This window comes from Eschrichtius robustus, chromosome 18, assembly GCF_028021215.1.
Source record: "Eschrichtius robustus isolate mEscRob2 chromosome 18, mEscRob2.pri, whole genome shotgun sequence".
NCBI classification, from domain to species: Eukaryota; Metazoa; Chordata; class Mammalia; order Artiodactyla; family Eschrichtiidae; genus Eschrichtius; species Eschrichtius robustus.
The window spans coordinates 14,668,541-14,685,237 of NC_090841.1; the positions used below are offsets into that span (position 1 = coordinate 14,668,541).

The following is a 16,697-nucleotide window of genomic DNA, read 5'->3' on the forward strand; positions in this document are numbered from 1 at the left end:
TTCTAAGAAGTGGCGTAAGATTAACTATGAGGTTATAGTCTGTGTTCGAAGATAATTAAAGGCATAAATAGTCTGTGTCAAGTGTTGGTTATAATATAACTTTCACATGAGATATTATTTAAAGGAATGAGCATCAGTAGGAGATACTGACTTTCAACTAAATTCAGACAAAAATGTTCTATATATTAGCTCCAGCACAGAAACTTAAAACACTTATCCAAGCATTGAATAAAACACATAAAATATGTCGTATCCATAAGGTTTATTTTAAAAAATTGTTAAAAACTAACCATACAGGAATATTAATATACTTAAAAAGTTTTTTCCCCAGGTTGAAGGAAAATACATTAGCAACATCTTCTAGACACCGTCTTTATAAAAGTAAAACTTCTAGATGATGAAATGTACTACAGTAGATTCTATGGTTTATACTTTTAATCACAGGATTGGAAATCATTCTCCCTACTGCCCTGTCCCCCAAATGTGGCAGTTGTTATACTTAATGACATTCAATCGTGTTATACTAGCACAGAACCTTAAATGGAGTACACACTGCATATTTACTAACAGAGCAAGTCTTTCTATCTGTTGTCACATAATTATTCTAGGTAAGCATGTGATTCTAAGTACAAATAGAAATACTACATCCCATGATTGTAAACATTCACCAAGAGCTTCCAGAGTACAATGAGTAATAGAGGTGGCCCAAGGGTCAGTCAAATGTTCCTCACTCATTTGGATACTGCTGAGATTAAGAAATAAGTTTGGAAGGCAAATTATCACAAGCCTTACTTGTATTTCTGTAAGAAAGTAGTTCTGGATATATGTTTTTAGTTGAAAACACCTGAAAGTCATTCTAAAGACTATATTAAGCACCATTTTCACTTACCTGAAATACACTGAGTTAAATTCAGCAGTACATGTGTGATCATTAATGTCAGAAGTTAAAAATAACGGTGGGTCTCAAGTTCCCTTTTGTGGATACATATGGAGTACGGACACTGAGTTCCAGTGACGCTAACAGGAACCACTCTTGCATACCAAGGGTAGTAACTCCCCCAAGGCCACATGCAACCCGTAAGTCTGAGGCACGACTATTACTTCTGTCAGTGGATGCTGTACAAGCAGATTTAAGGCTGTATTCGGCTATAAAGAGTTCAACCTCCTCTTTAGTATTCTTCTTACATAGATCATACACACGATTCAAAATTTCATTGGGTGGGAGGCGAAAAGTCCCCAAATACTTTTTAAAATACTATTCTCCATACAATTTATTGTCAGCATATTTACATAGGGGAATGTTCATACTTAAAACCATTCTTAAAAAATGCAACCATGTTTTTTCAGCTCTTATCCCAATTTCCCCAGGAGTATCCTCATCCTCATTTCCTGACTTCTGGCCAACTGCACATTTGTCAGATCGTTCACTGCAGTCCTCAGGCAATTCTGATGTTGCTCTGGAGGAGAAGATGCATTTAAATGTGTTCACTGCCACCCACTCTGGGACAGGCCTGGTTGCAAAGAAAACGGTGTTCCTGGTGTTGAAGGATAACTAGGAAACCCATCTGGCTGAGCTGGGTAGCTTTCCAGAGCTGAAGCTGAGTGGACCTGATGGAGAGATGAACACACAGGTTAGGAGAGTGCCAAATTCAACCAGGCCTGTACTTGCTTTGGCCTGTCCCACACTACAGATATTTAAACCAGGAAAGAAAGAAAAAATGTTGGGGCAAGGGAAGTCTGTTCAGTCTCCTGAAATTTGTAAGAAACGTTCAAACTTCTTCAGATGTAGAGGTGCGTAGAAATGTCTTTAAAATGTTTAATATCCTTTTAAAAAAATTAGCAGGTTTTCTAGAGAAAATTCGCCTTAATGGTCCATTATTTTAGCTTAAACTGTAGAAGACCAGCTAAAATTTCACTGTCACATCTAAAGATTCCATCTGTAAAATCTCCAAACTGAGATTTAAAAGTCTATAAGCAGGAAAAACAATTCTTACAGATGAAGATATTCTACCACCTTTGTTACCCTTCTGAAGGAAAACAAGAATAATTTGCAGATTCTGGGAAAATTAATCATCAAATCTCCAGATGTTCTGCTCAGTGCCATTTTTTTGGCCAGTGCCGAAATATCACTATTTATCTGTATTGCAAAGTTATCACTACAGAAGCTATGTTACACGTTACCGTTCTATTTCCACCAGGCGTTGCCTACTTACCTGCTGTAACAGGGCTGACTGTGCGGCTGCATTATGCTGCAATTCCTGCAAGGATGATTGTGAAGGATTCTGGGAAAACCCGGGGATACCGGGGAGGGACAAGAGGCCTGGAAAAACAGAACTGCCTGCAGCTTGAAGTCCAGATGATAAGCTAAAATGATAGAAGAACAGGTCAAAACGCAAATAAGGGGACTTCCCTGGTGGCCCAGTGGTTAAGAATCCACCTGCCAATGCAGGGGACACGGGTTCGAGCCCTGGTCCAGGACGATCCCACACGCCTCAGCGCAACTAAGCCCGTGAGCCACAACTACTGAGCCTGCGAGCCACAACTACTGAAGCCCGTGCGCCTAGAGCCCGTGCTCCTCAACAAGAGAAGCCACCGCAATGAGAAGCCCGTGCACCGCAACGAAGAGTAGCCCCCGCTCGCCACAACTAGAGAAAGCCTGCGTGCAGCAACAAAGACCCAATACAGTCAAATAAATAAATTAAACAAAAAATGCAGATAAGACATAAAAGCTAGTGCGTCTATATTTGTCAAATACTATCTTAAGATGTTAAAAAAAAAAAAAATCTGTTCCCTGTTGGAAGGAACCATAAAAGTCAGCCACTCACTGATAAAAAACTTTCCGTTATAAAGTGTATTATTCTGAATTCAGTGTGTTTATGTTTGCTGTTTCAAAATCAAGATAAATTACCAAATACAAATCCTAAAATTATCTGAGCAGGCATTGTTATTTTATATATTTATCTTAACATAAAACATTTTTCGAGCACCTAAGTGCCGACCCAGAAAAACAGAATTTCGCGCCACCAAACAACTGGATGCCGATTTTCATTTGAACGACTTCAAAACAAGAGCATGAACGAGTTAGGTGAAGGATGCTTTCCCCTCCAGACCATCCACCTACCCGGCTTGCGCAACCAGAGCGGAGTTGAAACTGGAACTAAAGGCGGAGGCGAACCCGGGGAGGACGGGAGCGGGCGACGGGGCGGTGGGGGCGCCGGTGGCGGGCGGCTGCAGCCCCGGGAACGAGGGCAGCGCGGCCGCGGCGCCGGAGACGGAGAAGCCGGGGTAGGAGGGAGCCGAGGCCGGCAGAGGTCCCTGCGCCACGGAGAACAGCGAGGGCACGGCGGCCGGCAGGCTGAGCGGGAAGGCCGCCGCCGAGGCGGGCGCCGAGGGGCCGGGAGCGCAGGCGGGGGCAGACGAGGCGGGGGCGCCGAGGGGCGGGTGGGCAGCCTGGGCGAAGCCGCTGCTCAGCGAAGTGAAAGGCGGCAGGGCGCTGAAAACGGGGGCGATGGGCGCGGAGGAGCCGTGCGCGGGCAGCGGGAGGGCGGGCAGGGGGCTCGAGCCGCTCGGGGGCGCGCTCAAGCCCGGCAGGCCGGGCAGCGCCGGGGCGAGGCAGGACGGTAAACTGACGGGCACCGAGGCCGCCGTGTACGCCCGCCCCAGCGCCCCCGACAGGCCCAGCGCGCCCGGAGCGGGGCCGGGGGGCGGCGGGGGCGGCAGGCCCCTGAAGGCGGAGGGAGTGGGGCTCGCGGGCTCGGTCTTGATCACCACCGTCAGGCTGGTGGCGGCGGGCGTCGACGAACCGGGCGCGTCTGCGTGACTCGCGAGCGGGCCGTGCAGCAGGGCGGCCGAGGAGCTGCAACCGGCGGGCCCCGAGGCGGCGGCAGCGGCGGGCGCAGGCAGAGCCGGCGGCGTGGAAGCCGCGTTGGCCGCCGGAGAGGGCAGGCCCGGGAACAGGGCCAGTCCCGGCGTGGAGGCGCGCTGCGGGCCGTAGCCCTTGTTGGGGGCGGCCGCCGGAGAGTCAGAGCTCTGGTTAGCGAGGGAGGCGAGGGAAGCCAGCCCACTAGTAACGGCGCAGGGTAACGTGGCAGAGTTGATCAGGCTGGTATCATTTGATGTCAGAAAGCCTTTTAAAGCAGACAGAAGGGGATTATTCACACCCAGCGGACAGGCAACAGTGGGAGCAGAACCGCAGGCGATTACGGAAGGAGTCGGGTTGGACACACCTTGGGAGGCCGGTGTTAAGGTCAAGGGGAGACCAGCAAGAACCGAGGACAATGAGGAGGAATCGAGGCTGCTGGCAGAAGCGGCAGCAGAGGTGGCAGCAAAGGGGAGGCTAGTGAAAGGGACAGAAGTAGAAGCAAATGTTTCGCTGGAAGCAGGGGTGGCGCGAGGTGTAGAGGCGGCCTGAGGGGCTGGGGTAGGGGTGGCAGAAGGACCTGGCAGTGGAACGAGGCCAGAAAAAACAGAAGGAACGGGAGCAGACGTGGTGCTGTGAACAGAAGTCACCGGTGCAGCCAGCAAGGAGAGGGTTCTGATGACTGTTGGATTGGGCGTCGTTGGCTGAGGTGCGTGAACAGCCGAGACCTGCGCCGGGAGCACAGGAAGGACAGCGTTCAGCAGGTCTGCCCCAGAGAGGGCGGCAGTGGCCGGCGCCGACGGATGATTTACTGCCTTGACCGGGGAAGCAGCAGGAACAGGAGTTGCCGCGGGTGTTGAAGGGTTAGAGCCATGAGGAGAAAAGAGCTGACTCGCTGGGGTAGAAAATGCTGTGGCGGGAGAAAGAGAGGCAAGAATTTACCATCACGCTGAAATGTCAACTTTTAACTCAAAAGAATTTGTAATATTTAACACATGTCAAAGAAAATCAACGACAGGTACAATAGGCTATTGCAATGTCTACATTGCTGGATTCCACCACCCTGATTTTCACCAGGGAGCCTCAGTTAGATCCAGCTGAGTTCTAGACTCTGCTCAGAATAGCCTTCCAATTCACAGTGAGGCAGCCTTGACAAGTGAGCAAATAAACTTTCCTTTCATAGTTTCCCATTTTTTCTTTAAAAAATTCAAAGAATTTAATTGTGATTAGTGTTGGTGTACTTTTCATTCTCTCAAACCACTTGTCTAGAGTAATAATACAAGTCATTTCCCCTCTTAAGAGCTTTCAGGACATCATTTCATCATTTTTAGAGGCATACAAGGCCACCTAGGATTCAGGCCATCTCTCCAGTATGCTTGGTTGCCACTCTGTGAGTTGAACTTAATATTCCAGATTATCAATCTATCCAGTTTTCCCCCCAAGCATTCTCTCATATTGACTCCTCTACATATTTTAACCTCTAACTTCACTTGGCTGGTCCTAGGAGCTCCTTTAGCAGCAAAAGCCTTGTCTAATTCATCTTTAGAGTCTTCACGCCTAGCCCAGTGCATGGCATCTGTGAGTTTAATAAGTGTTTGCTGCACTAGATACATCATGATTACCTCAACTACAGTCCTCAAACCCACCCAAAGACTTATTCTCGAGACTTCTAGAGTTTGCTACAATACTTTCATTCTGATAAACTCTACAAATCATATAAGCATTTTGGGGATGATCTGGGTTTCCTCCCTGAATCAGTTTAATGAAAGCATTGGCCTCTGATGATCTTGTTGGTGTCAAATGGAATGCTATACTGCTATACTCACATCGAAGTCTGTTCAGCTGTAAACAGAGAATATTCCTTTTCCAGGGATCATCAACTGAAAGACATTTTCATGGACTAAGACTTAAATGTTTAAATCTATGTAAAATAAAGACTCTGGACATAAGGAAGCTGACATGGTCAATGAAGTAGTGCACTGTGTTAATCGCGGGTGGAGAAGGGACCATAGGAAAAGAACAGAGGAAACCCGCATCTACATAGTTCATTTGTACTAAGTGATGGCCAAAGGCTGCCGCCTTGGGCTGAACAAATTTTACAGCTGTTTTAGAAAATAAATATGATAGGAGAATTGACAAATAGTAATATATAAATATATAAACGTCAAACTCAAAAGATCTGTAGTTCATACCATAGTCATGTCATAAGCAGTTAATTTAGTATCAAAGATAGCTATCAATTTAGAGTATATATGAAAATGGACTTGTATCTTTGTATTCAAATTGTTTTACAAGAATTAGAAGCACAAGGAATATATGCCCAGTTTTGTGTATGTAAATAATGTATCAAAAAATTATTTAGGTTAACATTGGTTGGGAAACATTTGGTTGGGAAGCATTTGAGAATTCACTGTCTTACTTATTAACTTCATGCTGAGGACCATGTAGTTAATGACAGATGGCAAGGTAAAACCAAGCTGTCCCACAGTGTTCTTTATAGCAGCCTCTGTTGGAGATCTTTTCATATAATAACACAAAAGCGATGTACTATTAATCACAGTGCCTGCAGTTACAATGGAACACAACAAAAATGAACCCCTGAGAACCATACCAGGAGAAATATCACTTTCCTGTCATCTAATTTGGTTGTTAACCATAAAACACTATGTGTTAGGTCCTGTGCTAAGTACTTTACACTCGTCATTTCATTTGTCCTCACATAACCCCGCGAGATAGGCACTAACACCCCCATTTTATAGATGGGCAATCTCAGCCTTGATGTGATTAAGCAACCTGTTAAAAGATCATGCAGCTATTAAGTGGTGTTCAAAGGATATAAAGTTTCAGTTATGCAAGATGAATAAGTTCTAGAGATCAGCTGTACAACATTGTGCCTACAGTTAACAATACTGTATTGTGTACTTAACAATTTGTTAAGAGGGTAGATCTCATTAAGTGAGACCTTAGTACAGTAATGATGATGATGATGATGAAAAGGTCATGCAGCTATGAAGTGGGAGAACCAAGATCTGAACCCACGTCTATGAGACCCTCGTTCTTAAGCATTATACTAGTTTGTATTTATTTTTGTTTCTTAATATGGTTCAAAAAGGAAGAAAAAAAACTTAATCATGCTAACCTAACATAGCAAAGGAAAACAAAGTGTGCTATTCCTAAACAAAGGAATAACAAAGGAATAACTTATGACACTTAATCTGCTGCTTCTCCTCAGAAACAAATCTTTTAATGAAGCTGAGCATAAAGGCTGAAGTTTCCTTAATCTCTTTTTCATAGAAGCTAAATAAGCTGCTCAAGGTTACAAAGCTGGGTGGTGCCAGAGCCAGGATCAAAAACTATATGTCCTGACATCTCAGTGTCCTTGCCACCCTGCTATGCTACCTCCTTAGAATCTACCAGCTAAAAAGCACTGTTTCGGCACATTCTTAGGGAATGGAATTCTCCCACCAAGACTCCTAACCGTGCACCATAATGATTAGATTCATGTGCTACTTTGCTACACAAGAACTGGTCCAGGTTTTGTATCACACCAGAAGGCATCTCTTTCCTGACCACGCACATCTTCAACTAGGGGGAGAATGAACTGTTACAGCGCTGCTGCCACCTGCAGGCACCATGGACCACGTCTCACCTTCCTCTTCCAATTCCACTTTCTGCTCTGGTGCCCTGTCTTCTTTTCTTAAATTAAATTCTTTCTTCTTTTCTTACATTAAATTACACTACCCCAAATACTTATTGAAATAATCAAGTCTAAAAGATATATCTGACGTAGCATTTGTCAAAAAGGGTTTTTATCAAAAAGAAATTGTTTATATATTTAAAAAAATGAGGCTTCAAATATCACGTAATATAAAGTGAATGCAGATATAATGCCACCTAGCACTTTGATTGCTTGAAAGTTTTACAAACAGGATACAAAGGCACATGGTTACTTTTAAATCCAGTTAGTATGTGCATTTCATGTTGTATGTATAAAATGTACCGCTATTAAGCCACTTTCAGCAAGTATCGATTAGTTAAATTTTTTAACCAGGAACTTTCCCTAAAGCATAAGATTACAAATACACTCAACTCAAACTGATCTCAGTGAATAACAGAGCAGGGAGCCAGGACAGACATCAGTTATCTCTGGATCAAATTTGGTACTTACCTGGATTCTGTGTAGGTTTTGACTGATTGGAAAGGTCTTCATTCTCTATGTGAAAATAAATAAATAAGTAAAAGTTGATTTCAAGCTTTAAACAAATTATTCACCACCATAATAATCAGAGACTGGGGTCAAAAAAAGAAAAATCCAGGATATGTATGTATACTGTGTTAGGAAAAACAATATATGCCTATAGAGAAAGAAAGGAAATAAACAAGAATCATAGTAGTAACTATATGAAGATTGCTAGGATTATGAGCAACTGATTCCCACCATTTCTCCTTAACTTACCAGGCTTTAAGCAAACATTGTTATTTTATAGATATATTTAAGAAAGCTTTTGGGAAAGATGATGGCCTGAGTGTGCCAACTAGGAGAAAGTGCAGCAAGAGGGCAGTGAGGAGCCAGTGTCACTGGCTAGGCCGACAGTCACTGCTGGGCACCAGTGCCTACAACAGGGAAGAGACCGGGAAGTGGAAGGTGGATGCTGAGGGCAGAATCTACTGCCGTCCGAGGAGCCAATCTACGAGCCACGTGGATCACAAAGCAAACTGAAAGAAAGTGGCTCTGCCTACTTGCTGTACTCAGTTCCAGAAAAGACCCTATGCTAGGAGGGGTCAGGGAGAACTACCCTAGTTGAGGCTGACTTGAATCCTGTGAGACCGACAACCTAAAGCACACACCTCCCCACCCCCATGGGAAAGGACCTGTCTAACTGAACAGGTCAAAGATACCAATGGAAAAAAATGACCTCGCATGGCTTGACAATAACTGCCCAAGAAACCAACAGTGTGACAGGCATAAGGTGCAAAGGGAACCCACAAGCCCTGACATGGTGAGCAAAAACGATCACAGCTTGTTTAAGGGACGTAGTATAAATAAACAACTGAACAGATGGTGTCTATCAATGGAGAGTCCATGAAAGAAAGAAAAAGAACTTTAAAATCCTGTAATGCAGATTAAGAATATATATACACAAAACACTGCAAGAAAATACTGCAAGCAGAGAAGGTGAAGACTTTAGATATAAAAATCTAACTCCAAATTAATAAATGCAAAGAATGATGAAGATTAGAAATAACATTGCTGAAAGCCAAATTACTTAGTTGAAAATAAAAAATTCCATTTAAAATGGCAAAAATACAAAAAAAAAGGGTATCATAAATGAATAGCTGAGAGATTTAAAATAAATACAGTGCAAAAGAAGAGTATTAGGAGAAAAAAAAAGAACAGATGAAAAAGCATTAATTAAAGAAATATAAGAACAAAATTTTCCTAAGCTTTAAAGACTTGAGTTTTCATATCCACAGGGCTTAGAGAGTTCCAGGAAAGATCAACAATAAGCTCCATACCTAGACATCCTGGCGAAATATCTGAACTCCAAGATTAAAGACATTTATGAACTCTGAAGATAAGGAATATTTTCTTTGTAAGCTTATAGAAAGAGACTACTTTTCTAATAAAGAAAAGAAAACAGGAATTGGGTTTCTCATCTACAACCCTACACATGCACCCTTTTTGAAAAAGCTACTTAGAGAAATTTTCTACCAGATGAAAATTAGAATGAGTATATGAGGACAGGGCATCATAGAAGAAACAGTTAAGAAGCCATGAGTTCAGAGGCACAGAAAGAAAAATGTTATAGTAGTCCATCAAAATACACAAATTGATGAAAAAGGAGAGGGAGTAAGGAAGTCAATGGTGGAACGTAGGACAGCTGTTTTTAATTTCTGTACACTGACAACCATTAAGAATATGAATCACTAGTGATATTAAAGACAGAAATTCTAAGCTTGGGTAGGGGCAAGGAAACAAAAGTTGTTAAAAAAATTAAAAAGCAATTTAATCCAAGTAAACAAAAATAAAGAAAATAAAAAACTAGGATAAAAGAATAATAATGAGTACAAAAATAAAATGGAAGGACTAAGAACAAATATGTAATTTTTGTGATTATCAGAAATTCCTATTAAGTCTCTTCCCCACTGGTTTAAAAACTCAGATTCCAGCTATATATAATTTACAAAACAACTAAACAAATAAAACCAAATAAACAAAACCCTAAAAAAAAGAAATTTAAAAATACACAGGCAAAACACTTGAAAAATGAAAACGAAAAGGAGTGAGGACCCAATAAGGGTCAATACCCAATAAGGCCAGAGGGAAAAAAGTTATAGTAAAGTGTAAGTCAGCTGACATTTTATACCCAGAAAATTCAAGAGACTTTCAAGAAAAAAAAAACTATAATAGGGAATCAGTAGTAAGTACCTAGAAATGAAATTTCCATTTATAATTGTAACAAAAAACAAAAACAAACCCTCTAAAATCCTGAGACACAAACCTAAGGCAAAGAACCTGTATGAAGAAAACTACAAAATCTTCTTGAAAGAAGCAGAAATTAACACAACATTGTAAATCAACTATAACTCAATTAAAAAGCAAAAACAAAAAAAAAAACTTCTTACAAGGCCTGGGTGAAAAACACTACCATTTGACAGGATTTAAAGACATCCATATGATTGAATGGTAAAACTTAATATCGTAAAAATGTCAAGTATCCCCAGATTACTATGTAACCATAAATATATAAATTCAACTCTTTTTAACTGCATAAAATGACCTTAAAGTTCAGATGGAAGAATCAATTTCCAAAAATGCATAAGAAAAGTATGAAAATATAGTGAGAGAAAGCTAACTTTATCAGATGTCAGAATATACTATAAATCTGCTAATCAAATCAATATGGTATCATCACAACATAAAGTCACTAGATTGGAACAGAATAAGGAACCCAGAATAGAGCCATGTGTGTAAATGAAAACTTAAGATAAATGTATTATTTCAAATCACCAGGGAAAACAGATTAGTTAATAAAGACTGCTGGCATGAATGGACTGACTACCATCTGCAAAAAAATTAAGATGAACCTATATTTCACCCCTATGTGAAAATAAATTCCAGAGGGAGTAGGAATCTTACAAGGCCTAAATTACCTGGACTACCTAGGGTTAAGAATTTCTAAACTAAGGTAACTTGGTTCCAGCTTTTCTTTCACAGCCTCTATCTGTCTATGCAAAAATGTAAAACTCTAAGGGCAAGAGGTATCATAAACAAGGGCAAGAAATAAAATGACAAATTTTAGAAAAAATGTTTTGCAACTTTAGTCAGAGTACTCAGCTACAAACAACGGAGCCACTCTGGCTAGAAAAAAAGAATTTATTAAACACTAGAAAGTAACTTTGAGTCTCTGGGAAGGGCAGAATTAAATTAAGACAGAACTTACTTTAAGTTCTATCCCTACCTTACACATATACAGAAATAAATGGCAAGTGAATGAAAAGCTCTACATTTAAAAAGAATCACTACAATAGTAATTAGAGAATGTAGATGTCACAATGTTGAAATGGGAAAGGGTTTCCTAAACAAGACATAAAATTCAGGAGAATGAAATAAACAATAACTGATCAAAATAAAAATTAAACTTTTGTAAAAGACAGACAAAAGGAGAAAGCAGCTAAATCAGCCTTATCAGATTGGCAAAAGTAAAAAAGAAAAAAAAAAGCCCCAAACTGATAATATCCCATTTTGAAAGGGTGTGAAGAGACCCTATGCTCACATACCCTCACTGGCAGGTATAAACAGGTGCAGTCTTTTTGGAAAACAATTTGACAAGATAGAGAAAAATATTTACACTTCATATCCCGTATTCCCAATGGGCCCAAAGAAAAAGGCTGAACTGGAATATGCTGGGGAGGTTCAGCCCTTCTGAGCACCTTCTTAAAAGCCTTTCCTCCCTGCGGCAGACAGAATGTGCCCAAATGGCGACACGCATTAAGTCGGTGATGCTTTTCCACAGCCTGTCAGCTTCGTGCTCATGAAGAATGGTTCTTGTTTCTACAACCTGCTCGTGTTCACACATGTGGGCCACGGCTGCTCTAGTGGAACCTGTATGTCGCACTCAGATCCATTATCATGCTCCGGGGCTGTGCTCCCTGTTAGGACACCACCACATCCCACAACCGCCCCCTCCAAGTGTACCACGTACAAGCTATTGACTTTTAATACCCCGTAACAACATGATTTTACCTGCTGCTACTGGATTAGGAGTATATGGAGGTGGAGGGGGCACACCTGGAGCTATGACATTGGCTAATGGTACCAGACCTGCATTGTTATAAGCACCTAAAATAAAAATATAATAGAAAAAAATATATAAAATCTAGCATCATTCTGAGTTCAAACTGTATTGACGCAGCTATCTAATTCATTTCTAAAACTGTTATATAGTACAGTTGCATTTTACACAGAGGTTTGGGTCTACGGTTGAGTGAAAAGTGAGATCAAATGAGACAACCAGAGACTTCTATTTCCCACTGCAGGCTCGCTCCAGACATAACTCACTGAAGGGCATGGTGGGCAGAACCGGCCAGATTTAAATTATCTGCCTTTTCTGTCAAGCACACACACTCGGCCTTTTTAAGTTAAATGCATTAACGATGCCTTTGAATACCAACTATCAAAAAGGGATTCAAGATGATTTACCCATAAGCAAAAACCCATAAAAATAATTAATGATGAGAAGTAATATACAATTAATTTATCAAAAGGAAAATATCCTAAATAAACCGTCTTCTGCATTGTTGTAGACTAAGACACATGGCAAAATAAAGCTCATGACAGCATATTTCATAAGTGCTCCAGATTTGCAAGTACATGTACCAACATTTACTTTCAACTTAATAAATAAAGAGCAAAAAGAAAAAAAAGTAAAATCTGAAAGAGCGCCTTACTTGGTGCAATAGTTGCATGTGGCCGGCATGGAGGTATCGGATAAGGAACAGGTTTATGTGGATTGTATGTTGAAGGAGGCTAAATGAGGGGGAAAGAACAGCAGTTAGGAGAAAATCAAGTAAGCCGTCTCCTGGCAAAACAAACTACAACTTGTCTTTCAAAACATTTAGGCCTAAGAGGCCAAAAATGCCCCAGCATATCAAATGCCACTGCACTAATACATGGTACAAATGAGGAAAATGGCTTTAATAAATGTGGTTCCTATTAAATTCCAAAGATAGATCCTGCCAAAGACTGCTGTGGAGGTGTTTATTTTTTTATTTCAGTTGTAAATCGTCTCCAACGAAGGGCCAAACCTTATCCTGAACAGCAGATTCTTCTCTGACCCAGTCTAAATTAATCCAAGAATTCCTGTCTCCTCCTATGGAACAGCTACTCAAGAACTTCCAACATCCTCCTGAGAATTCATCTTATCATTCTTACCCTCTTTTCTCCTTTTGGAAGAAAAAAGCACTATTTCCTTTAGCATCTGGCGTTCTGACAACTCTAGTAGAACGTAGACTGGAATTATGAATTCAGTAACTTAGTCTTTTTGCCTTTTGAAATCCACAAATCTTTCATTTTAGAGTTGATAGAACTTATGTAAGTAACAAGGAACATTCAAAGGGTTGATCTCCAGAGAACCGGAGGTATCCAAAGATAGGCCACATGCTGTACTTTTAACTACAGAGAGAGAGAGAGAGAGAAAGACAGAGACAGAGAGAGAGGATGCTAGAGCACGCACACCCACTCGAGGGGGCTGGCACTCACGCCCCTGCAGCAGAGGGGCTCCACTGGTGGTAAGGGACCCAGACTCTCTCTAGTGCTCATAACGGCAGCCCTGGATGATGTACTAGTCCTGCACAAGGACTATGGTCTGTGACTACCTTGCTATAAACAACTGCCACTGGAGTTCTTGTCAGGCGGGCAGGCAGGACTGCAAAGTGGCTGTGTGGAGGCCTCCAGTACGTCAACTCCAACAATCCTTCAACCCACGGGCTTGCCTTCTCCTGTTCAGTTCATGTTCCAATCAATCATTCTAATCACTCCCTTGAAAATACTCTCCACCTCCTAGCTCCATTCTTACTTCACTAACACTAATGCTAATTCAGCCACCAAACCACAACCTTCGTTAAAGTGAACTCTCCGCACTCCACATCTCCAAGCAAACAGCTGAATGTGGCTGCAGAGAAAAGTAAAAACAGTTCATCTGGTCTACCTTTAAAATAAGATATTAAACCTCAATAGGGCCCTTAACACTGTTAACTAATTATACTATATTTCCCTAGGCCATTCACTTTCCTAGAGTTTCTAGTATACTTTAAGCTTCACAACACAAAAATGAAACTTATGCCTTGAATAGACAGAAAACTAAATGTAAGAGTTAAGACTTGTTCCATCATTTATTTTCTAAACATACTGGTTTGGACGGTCCGAGAATTCGTGCAGCTATTCCTTTGCCTTCGTTGGTACACTCTTCACCATCTTTCTTCAAAGGGGTGCCCTATTAAAACAAAGAAAAAGGAAAGATAATTGAGACTTAGAAACACCCAAACAAACCCAAAAGCAGAAACAGAACAGAACAAAACAAGACGTCCACTGTATTACACAGAAAAGGACGTAACTTGGTAGGAGATCAAGGCCTTGACTTGCAAACCCAATCCTGCCCTGGCTGCCTGATGCTGACCAAGTCCTCGACCCTCCTCTGCCACAGAACCCTCATAACACGTATAGAGGTAGAAGGAAACACGCAACACACATGGAGATGACAGAAGAGGATAAAGTATGTTCTAATTTTTTTCGGCTTCCCTGGTGGTGCAGTGGTTAAGAATCTGCTTGCCAATGCAGGGGACACGGGTTCGAGCCCTGGTCTGGGAAGATCCCACATACCACGGAGCAACTAAGCCCATGAGCCACGACTACTGAGCCTGCGCTCTAGAGCCCGCGAGCCACAACTACTGAGCTCGCATGCCACGACTACTGAAGCCCACGTGCCTAGAGCCCGTGCTCCGCAGCAAAGAGAAGCCACCACAATGAGATGCCTGTGCACCGCAACGAAGGGTAGCCCCTGCTCGCCGCAACTAGAGAAAGCCCGCGTGCAGCAATGAAGACCCAACACAGCCAAAAATAAATAAATAAAAATAAATAATTTTATTAAAAAAAAAAAGTACGTTCTAATTTTTTCTCTGCGCAACAGGAACAGCCAGAGACAGACCTCCAGTGTTACAGTGTATAATGCTCAAAGAATCAAAAAGAGTTCTTGTATTACTGTTGAAAATAGGTAATAAGAAATGGTGTTTTCTATAAGCAGTAAGTGTGATGGCTTATACTGACCTCATTCAAGACTGCTATAATGAACAGATCAAAATAAGTTGACACCCTATTACAACGTGTCCCCCCGATAGCATGTGTTCTAAATGGTACATACTAGTATGGAAGCCAGCTTCCAAGGTGGCCCCCAGTGACCCTCAGCTCCTACTGCCCTTGTGCAGCCCTCCAAATGAATAGGACTGACCTGTATAACAAATAGGATATTCCAGAAATGATGGCCGTTGACTCCCAAGTCTGAGTGATAAGAGAAAACACAGCTTCCGCTGGCCTTCTCCAGGACTATCTGCTCTGGTGGAAGTCGGCTGCCATGTCAGGAGGTTCTCAAGCAGCACTAAGGAAAAGTCCTTATGGCAAGGAACAAAGACCCCCTGCCAACAACAACACTAATTTGCCAGGCATGTAAGTGAGCCACCTCGGAAGCTAGGCCTGTGTTTCAGTCAAGCCGTCAGGTGACTACAGCCTCATGAGAAACGCTGAGCCAGAACCAAGCTAAGCCTTTCCTAGATTCCTGATACATAGAAACTGCATGAGATACTAAATGTTTACTGTCTCAATCCACTAAGTTTTAAGGTTATTTGTCACACTGCAATAAAACTATACCATTCTGGGCTTCCCTGGTGGCGCAGTGGTTAAGAATCCGCCTGCCAATGGAGGGGACACGGGTTCGAGCCCTGGTCTGGGAAGATCCCACATGCCGCGGAGCAACTGGGCCCATGCGCCACAACTACTGAGCCCACGTGCCACAACTACTGAGCCCACGTGCCACAACTACTGAGCCTGTGCTCTAGAGCCCACAAGCCACAACTACGGAAGCCACGCGCCTAGAGCCCGTGCTTCACAACAAGAGAAGCCACCGCAATGAGAAGCCCATGCACCGCAACGAAGAGTAGCCCCCACTTGCCGCAACTAGAGAAAGCCCGCGCACAGCAACGAAGACCCAATGCAGCCAAAAATAAATAAATTAAATAAATAAATAAATACCAGGAATCGCTTGCAATGAATAAAAATATTAAAAATATATATATATACCATTCTATGAAAAAATTATTTCACAAAGAAGTCTGAGGAACACTGGGTGATACAAAAACAAGTGTCTTGGGCTTCCCTGATGGCGCAGTGGTTTAGAGTCTGCCTGCTAATGCAGGGGACACGGGTTCGAGCCCTGGTCTGGGAAGATCCCACATGCCATGGAGCAACTAGGCCCGTGAGCCACAACTACCGAGCCTGCGCGTCTGGAGCCTGTCCTCTGCAACAAGAGAGGCCGCGATAGTGAAGAGGCCCGCGCACCGCGATGAAGAGTGGCCCCCACTTGCCGCAACTAGAGGAAGCCCTCGCACAGAAACGAAGACCCAACACAGCCAAAAATAAATATAATAAATAAAAAAAAAAAAAAAAAAAAAAAAGATTTAAAAAAAAAACAACAAGTGTCTTTCTTACAGGACTTCTCAGAGCCTTTATTATGCAACATGATTCTCCAGGAAGGAGACTCTGCATTCAGTTTCCCAAACACACTTA

At 42.2% G+C, this 16,697-nt stretch overlaps 1 protein-coding gene across 3 annotated transcripts in view; it reads right to left on the bottom strand.

Annotated features, from left to right (window-relative positions):
* Positions 1–300: 300 nt before the first annotated feature.
* PROSER1 (proline and serine rich 1) overlaps positions 301–16,697 on the bottom strand; it is a 28,473-nt gene continuing 12,076 nt past the window's right edge. For 2 of the 3 annotated variants that reach the window (XM_068526327.1, XM_068526326.1), the window contains 7 exons: positions 14,272–14,355; positions 12,812–12,890; positions 12,108–12,203; positions 8,028–8,072; positions 3,122–4,769; positions 2,214–2,364; positions 301–1,608 (listed from right to left, as the gene is read on the bottom strand). In XM_068526327.1, coding sequence (XP_068382428.1) covers positions 1,486–1,608; positions 2,214–2,364; positions 3,122–4,769; positions 8,028–8,072; positions 12,108–12,203; positions 12,812–12,890; positions 14,272–14,355 — 2,226 coding nt within the window. In that variant the 3' untranslated portion in view covers positions 301–1,485. The remainder of the gene's footprint in view (positions 1,609–2,213; positions 2,365–3,121; positions 4,770–8,027; positions 8,073–12,107; positions 12,204–12,811; positions 12,891–14,271; positions 14,356–16,697) is intronic. The other variant, XM_068526328.1, reaches the window with a different exon arrangement.